We start from the raw sequence: 7684 nt of genomic DNA, 5'->3' as shown, positions 1-7684 counted from the left end.
TTCACATATATTAAATTGCTACAGTAATTTTTTTACAAAAAATCTAGAAAAATGCAATCCAAACACGTTAATTTCAAGAAATCAGCTAAACCTCAATTATGCTCAATCTATGGCATATGCCTCAGTCAATAGGTTTCTATTACTAGCTACTTGTATCTTTTTGTGGTCCAACTTCGAAAAGTTTGTTAAGGATTGATTGCGTAATAAATTTAAGAGTCAGTTCTCGTGGGTGATCAGTCGATCGCTAAGCATATAAATATGCACATTCTTTATTCAGATGACTTATGAGTAAGCCTTACTTGTTTCAACTTACAAGGAGAGGGCAGTAGTCTCGATTAACTTGCATAAAGTTAATTCACAAACTAACTGCTACGTAACCACAATCAATTGTAGAATTTCATGCCACTTTCTTTCAGGGACTGAAGAAGAGCAATCAACTTTTCATATGGAGGGTTACTTTCCTTCACTACAGGCAGCTCATTGAGAGCTTGCACCCGCGAAAATGTGAGTGGATTCCTCTCCGGATCCAAAATCTGTACACCGAGAGCCTCTTCGTGTGTCTTGAAGGAACCAACAGTTGCAATCATCATGATATCTAGGATTTCCAGCTTTTTGGCACGGACATCAGGACTTCCCCCTGGAAAGTTTTCCTTCATGCCATCTTCCAAAACTCTCAGCTTCTCATGCACTTCTTTAAGGGCTTTCTCTTGTGCCTCCTTGTCAGGTGTGTAGAGTTTGGCCATGCTGTCTAACAGCTGCACCAACACAAGTTAAGGATGTACTTTTCTTGTTTTCTAAACATAGGAGTGAGGGTAGATTATAGTCAGGATGGAGTTCAGGCAACTTAATTACGATACTTTTTTTTTTCCACAAACGTTACTTAATTACGATACTTGCGGTTGGCATTAGTGTACTTCTCATAAAATATGGTGTACAATCAAACAGTGTCATCATACCTCAGTTTTGGTCTCCAATATTTGGCTGATATGATAAATTGGTCTTTAATGTTTTAATTGAAACAAATTTGGTTCCAAAGTTTTTGATTCTATACAAATTTATGACAACTAATGGAAAAGCACAATAACTAACACTAATTTGACTTTAGTAAAAAATTTTGACTTTGCATTTTTTCCACTAATATTTGGAGTTTCCGTCAATATGGTCCCTTGGGTTTCAAATAAGAATATTTATGGTTTTAAGATGAAATAAAGGTGAATTGAAACTAAATATTTGACAAATGTGTTTCCAAATCCTTATTAAAAAAAAAAAATCTTAAGAGCACTTCATAGCGGCACAACACCATTCTTGAGCCTAAAGAGTAACTATTTGTCAAATTATTTGAAGTTAAGTATAACATAGATAGTGTATAAGATAAAAATTAGTGAAAAAAGAGGATAATTATAATTTTAAATATATATTAATTTTACTGTAATTACTATTGTACAAATTATTGCAATACTTGTGGATATAGGTTGCAAATGGTTGTGGTTAGAAATTGTGCTTACAATAACTAGTAAACATAAGTATCAGAATGAAATGACTTTAGGGATTTTTGAGAAAAAATTGCTTTTCTATTTTCTTGTCTTTCCTTCCAATTAGAACTTAATGTTCCATTCATAATGTTCTAAAGTAAGTATTCTAATGTTTGCCTACATTGTAATTTTATTGAATAATCCAAATGATCCTGTAAGACACCTATTTCATTCGAAACTTATTTGAAATTAAAAAAGGAAAAAAGAAAGAAAAGAAGTTTATTAGATTATCAACTTAATTTACACATTGTATATTGCTTATATTTTTAAGGATATTTAATTTGATGTTTAATCATCAATATAAATTAAAAAATGATTAAACTCATGATCAATTAATTAGTCATAGTGCACAATAATAACTACATAAAATATGTCCAATTTTAAGACCAATTTTAAATGCAAAGGAGAAGAAAGACATGAAAAAATAGTGACATGAATAAATGAAACAAACAAAAGAAGAAAAAGAAATTTAATTAGAATACCTAGTACACATATAAAGTAATTTTGATTTAGTTTGTATCTCATTTCATTGTCAAACCCTTAATATCATTATTGAAACTTGTGAAAGCAATCAAAGCATAATAATGATTCAAACTCCAAATGATGGGACCAAAAATAAAATGTCAAAATCATTGACTAACATTAAATTGATATTGGTCATTAGAATTGCTGACTATTCATTAATTATCTTAAATTTGTATAAAATAAAAAAATTTTGAGGACCAAATTTATTTTGTTTGAACATTAGGGCCCAATTTAGCACATGAGCCAAACATTTGGGATCAAAACTATATTTTCCCCCTAAGTCTTATTTATGTATGGATAAACTACTTAGGGACTCTCTAAATTATTTTAATGGTCCACTTTTAACTCCTCATCTATTTCAAATCTCAAATTGACCCTTCATCTATTTTAAATTTCAAATTGACCCCTCATCTATTTCAAAGTCTCAAATTGACCTCTCAACAATGACAAATATCAAATTTTGATCCTTCCGTCCATCTTCACCAATAAAGCTAATGGTATAATAAGGGTAAATCTGACGTATCTAACAACTGAAATCGACTGAATAATCAAACTTTGACGCTTTTCATTATTGAGAATCAATTTGAGACTTAAAATGGATGAATGATCAAAAGCTAACAATTGAAATAGTTTCAAGGTTCCCTAGATAACTCACCATTTACAAATTTACACCATCTCACAAGTTGTATAATCACAGACCAAGTTTTCACTTAAGCGTATACGACTATACGAGAGGAACTAACTGTACCAACTGTGAGCCAATGGCTGGCCCAGATCTTGCTTGCGGAATGACAACATGATAATGCAAATTAGAAAAATATACAGGAAAAAAGTAAAATAAGATGAATACCTGATGGATATAAGCTACCCAAAAGCGAACTCTGGCTCTTTCATAAGGATCCTTAGGCAGGAGGTGAGGTCCATTTTGCCAGGTTTCATCAATATATTCAAGAATAACTAGAGATTCACATACTGGCTTTCCATTATGGACAAGAACAGGAACCTTCTTGTGTACTGGATTATACTTGAGGAGCAGAGCACTCTTGTTGCTCAAATCCTCTTCCACATACTCAAACCGAATGCCTTTGGTTTTGAGAGCCAATTCCACTCTCTTAACAAAAGGGCTTGACCAATTTCCAAGCAGAATCACTTTGTTTTCCTCTCCCATCGTTCTTTCTCTTCTCCTAATTGTCCTATGGCTTTTGAATCTGGCTATTGTTGTTATGTTTATATAAAGTCGTTCCCGGTACAGTAGATTCATACGAAAGCAATCTTAACTCTTCTATTTCTTACTTTAAATAATGAAAAAGAAAGACTAGAGAAACAGGATTAATAGATTGTTTAATGTGCACAGGCCATTATAGACTAAAGCAGCCCTCAATGTTTGACCTACGTGCTACGTTGGTCCCTAATATTTCGTCTAATGCAAGTCTGGTCCCTAAAGTTTCTGATTTTAGACACAAAGACAACTAAATTTGAACTTTTGGTCCCTGATATTTTCCTTTAGTTCTGACAATATCACGGGATGGATTTCATACTTTAGGGGCATAGAAAAATAAATAGATTTTAGCATATAAGATGATGTATCTTTTTATCTAAAACCTGGAATGTAGACAATTTTTTTTTCTTTTTTCTTTTTACATTATCTAATACTACATGAGTATATCTTCCATTACTTCTATTATTTCGTCATTAGTTCTACGTGTTCTGAATCTGAGCTGTAATCTACTCATTTCATATATAAATATATATATATATATATATATATTGAAAAGACTCTTTTCATGTGTATGTACTCGCATATGGAGGAGCAGAAGCTACAATTTATGAATCTAAATTTCTATACCGTTATTTTAATCTTTCTCAATTGTTACCTATAGCGTATATAATTTCCATGATGCAATTAGTGGTTATTGTTTATCAGTCTGATTGTCTTGAACATTTTATTCGTATTAATCCGTGAGTTTCAATAATATGTTGGTATGATGGCAGGATTTTAGCATTCTATAATTGGACAGAGAATTGAAAATGCAAAATTGAACCAAAAGTCTAAATTATGAACAAAAAGAAATTTATGGGAATTTTATGTAAATTTTGGGTTCTACATTACAAATAAATTAGAGGCAATTAACCGAATCTTCCATAGGAAAACCTTGGATGAAATTCAAAAGGGCAAGATATCAAATCCATGGAAAAGTCCAGTTTACTTTTTCTGCAAGGGCTGAATAGCAAGTAATAAAAAACTAAAAATTCTAAGTCATGATAAAAATGGATTTTTTATTTTTCATGTCAACGCTTGAAGGCTCAGCAATTCTTAGCGTTCACAGGTAGCTTTTAATTTCCCTTTACCGCAATTGAGGCTCCCGCAATGGGCCCATTTTAAAATGAGTTAATGGCAGTAAGCCCCTTAGCATTGAGTATAATTTGCACTTTGCCCCCCAATGCTATTTCTTATACATTTTGCCCTTTGAATTAAGAATTAATCACAGTTTCCTTCCCTGAGATTAAGCCAAACTACCAAATAAATCTCAAAGTTTGGCCAAATAACTTAATCCCATCCTTTGCATGCATAAAAGATTATCAAGCCACTCCTTGACCTATACCAAAAGAGAAAGACGTTGATTTATTGAAACTATGTAGTTTTGTTTGTTTACTTTTGGTCTTTTCACTAGTTCCCAATGATATATTCAATGAAAGTTATTTATAGGGAGGCATCTGTTATTTGGCTAAACCTTATGGTCAAATCGGTTATTTGGCTAAACCTTAAGGAAAGTAATTGTATTTAAATCTTGAATCTTTACTATACTAAAAGCGTCAGTTGGCTTAGCTACAGTGAAAATAGCGTGATTTGTGTGAGCTTGAGGGGCAGTTTGGTCTTTTGCCATTCAGTGGTGGTGGGTTTGCTGGAAATTTCCTGCTATCCGCATGGCTTTGTTCTGGGCGGTGAGTTTGTTGCTATCAGATGTCTGCATGGCTTTGGAACTTCGATGCTGTCTGCGTGGCTTTCTTGTGGCCGGTGAGTTTGCCGCTAAGCGATTTCAGTTGCTGATGTCAAGCAAAACCCAAGTACTAATACTGCCCAGTCAAGCTGCCCCGGATGAGTGCATGGAGATGTGCTTTTGTGCTGCAAATTTGTTTCCTCGGCAGAGGACTGGGATTCGGGTTCCAGAATATCAGAAGGTAAATTATCTGTGCTCATTGCTGGAAATGCGGCTACGAAATTGATGATGTTTAGTATTTACTTATCAAAAAAAAATCAGAAAGTAAGAAGAAGAGAGTAATTAATGATACGGTCAAGGTTCTTGTCTCTGGAGAGGGTAGAATAGAATCGAACGCTTTTATATGGAGTTTCTATATTTTGCATTGGTAGTTGGTGACATCATGAAGTTGAGCTGAGCTCCACAATGTTGGTGACAGCGGCCAGAGCCCAAAGGAAGCTGCAAGGAAAATCTTATCAACGCTAAAATCAAATTTTGCGGCTGAGCTGCCCCAAAATTGAGTCTTTATTAACCATTGATACACTAGAAGCAAATCTCAACCATTCTTGTGGTGTGACAATAAATACAGCAAGTTTGGATGTTCACCAAGGAAGATCCTATCCTACAGCAAATGCTGCAGCCCTTTTAAGCTGTAAATTGTGGAATAATTCTCACATTGGGCGGTGCTGATTAATCAGTGTACTTGATAGACTCTGCGAACGAACTGGTTCTATTTGGGATATAAAATCTTAGGTTCAATAAATTTGCTTTGCTGCAGTCATCTTAAAGTAGATTCCTTCCGTAATCTTTTTGGAGCTGGTCATTTTCCAAAATTTTCTTCTTCCAATTTGCATTTGAGATTTCAAAACAATGATTAATGTTAACAGGCAAATGTACAGTCAATTGGTGACGCATTCAATTCACTTTGTTTTTTTTTTTTTTTCCGAAACGATATATGATTGTATTCCTTTTCAAAAGATGTACGAATACGAGCAAAGGCTTTTTTTTTATTGTTGATTGACTTTTTTTTTATTATTGTTATTTTTTCTTCTTTTGTGGGGCCAATTTTTACTTGAATTTAATGCACACAGATTAGTTTACAGTTCTCATGCCCACTATTTTTGACTAATAGGATCTGAAATCGACATGGTATAAATAATAAATTCCACCGCAACAAGTAGTGAACGTCATCTTCTATAGATGAACATACATTAATATCCAAAGCGATATACGCATTAATGTATGTATTAATTGCCAGCATCCATAAGTGGTTATAATATGAGAAACACTTTTGAAAGAAATTTTAATCTTTACTATACTAAAAGCGCGAGTTGGAGTTGCTACAGTGCTCATGGACCGGTTATCCGGTAATTTTGAGCAACTTCGATGGCTTTTTCATAGGCAAATAGACTGGTTATGCTGTAAATTTTGACAATTCCAATGGCATTTCATAGGAATTTGTTTGGGCTTGCCCTCTTGCTCCAGAGTTCAGACGCTAGAATTCTTTCCCCTCTCCCTCCAGTGGCATTTTTTAGGAAGCATACATGTGCCATATATAAAGCTTGATGCCCTTTACGGTGTTGTATTGTTAGTTCTTTCTTCTTCTTCTTCTTTTTTTTTTTTTGCCTTTATTATAAAGGATAAAATGGATTTATTCTCTAACAAAATAATAAAACAACAATTTAACTATAACTTCGAATCTTCCCGTATTTTTACGTTCAATTTCTCCATGTTTATCTATTATATTTGACACACATTTCTTTAATTTTTCTTTATTAACATCACCGAAATTAAGCCCATGCACTTGTTTCCCCTATAATACTTCACTTTTATAAGAGAATTATCATTACTAGGGGTGGGCGCGGGTCGGGTACCCGCCCCATTCACCATTTGCCTGACTCGACCCGCACCTTGCGGGTCGGCCATTTTCTGACCCTTACCCGCCCCGCATATCAGCGGGTATTCTATAACGGGTACCCACTGAGATAGGGTCGGATTAGCGGGTACCCGCCCCGCCCCGTTTATCATTTAATTTTTTTAAAAAAATGATTTATACTAATTTAATTTTATATTTTACACATTCATCTAAGATTTAATATTTTTTTTTTCTAAAAAAAGGTTTCCCACCAAGAAACAAGCATATGAAGAGAATATAAGATAAAGGAAAAAAATTAAAAGAATTCAAAATCAATAAAAATTTGAAATAAGTAGCACAATTTTTAATATATATGTTCCACATTAATTAAATTTTTTTCTATAAAGTATAAGATCATGGCCTTTACAAATGAATTTTATAAATAAACTATAGTCTCTCATATTTGTAATGCAATTTGTTCAATAAAATTACTTATTTAGTTCTAACTTATTATTTTATAGTGTGTGTATAAAAATAAAAATAAAAATAAATAAATATATATATGCGGGGCGGATCGGGTACCCGCGGGTTTTAATTATGTGACCTTAACCCGCCCCGCATCTTAGCCGATACCCGACCCTCTTTTGACCAGATCAAATAATAAAAATCGGATACCCTAATTTTCGGATCGGATCGGATCGAATATGACTGGTTTTCGGGTTAGCGGATAATTTTGCCCACCCCTAATCATTACAAATATTTTTATTCTAATTAGTTATACACACATCTGAGTG

At 33.6% G+C, this 7684-nt stretch overlaps 1 protein-coding gene across 1 annotated transcript; it reads right to left on the bottom strand.

Moving 5' to 3' along the window:
• Positions 1–245: 245 nt before the first annotated feature.
• Positions 246–3361, bottom strand: LOC113739438 (glutathione S-transferase U9). The gene is made up of 2 exons (XM_027266651.2): positions 2908–3361; positions 246–755 (listed from the first exon to the last, which is right to left on the bottom strand). Exons 1-2 carry the CDS (start codon positions 3316–3318, stop codon positions 384–386), a joined length of 783 nt encoding a protein of 260 aa, XP_027122452.2. The 5' UTR covers positions 3319–3361; the 3' UTR covers positions 246–383.
• Between the last annotated feature and the right edge of the window lie 4323 nt (positions 3362–7684).

This window comes from Coffea arabica, chromosome 4c, assembly GCF_036785885.1.
Source record: "Coffea arabica cultivar ET-39 chromosome 4c, Coffea Arabica ET-39 HiFi, whole genome shotgun sequence".
In the NCBI taxonomy this organism is placed as follows: domain Eukaryota; kingdom Viridiplantae; phylum Streptophyta; class Magnoliopsida; order Gentianales; family Rubiaceae; genus Coffea; species Coffea arabica.
The sequence above is the reverse complement of the archived record's forward strand: the minus strand, read 5'-3'. Positions and strand labels throughout refer to the sequence as shown.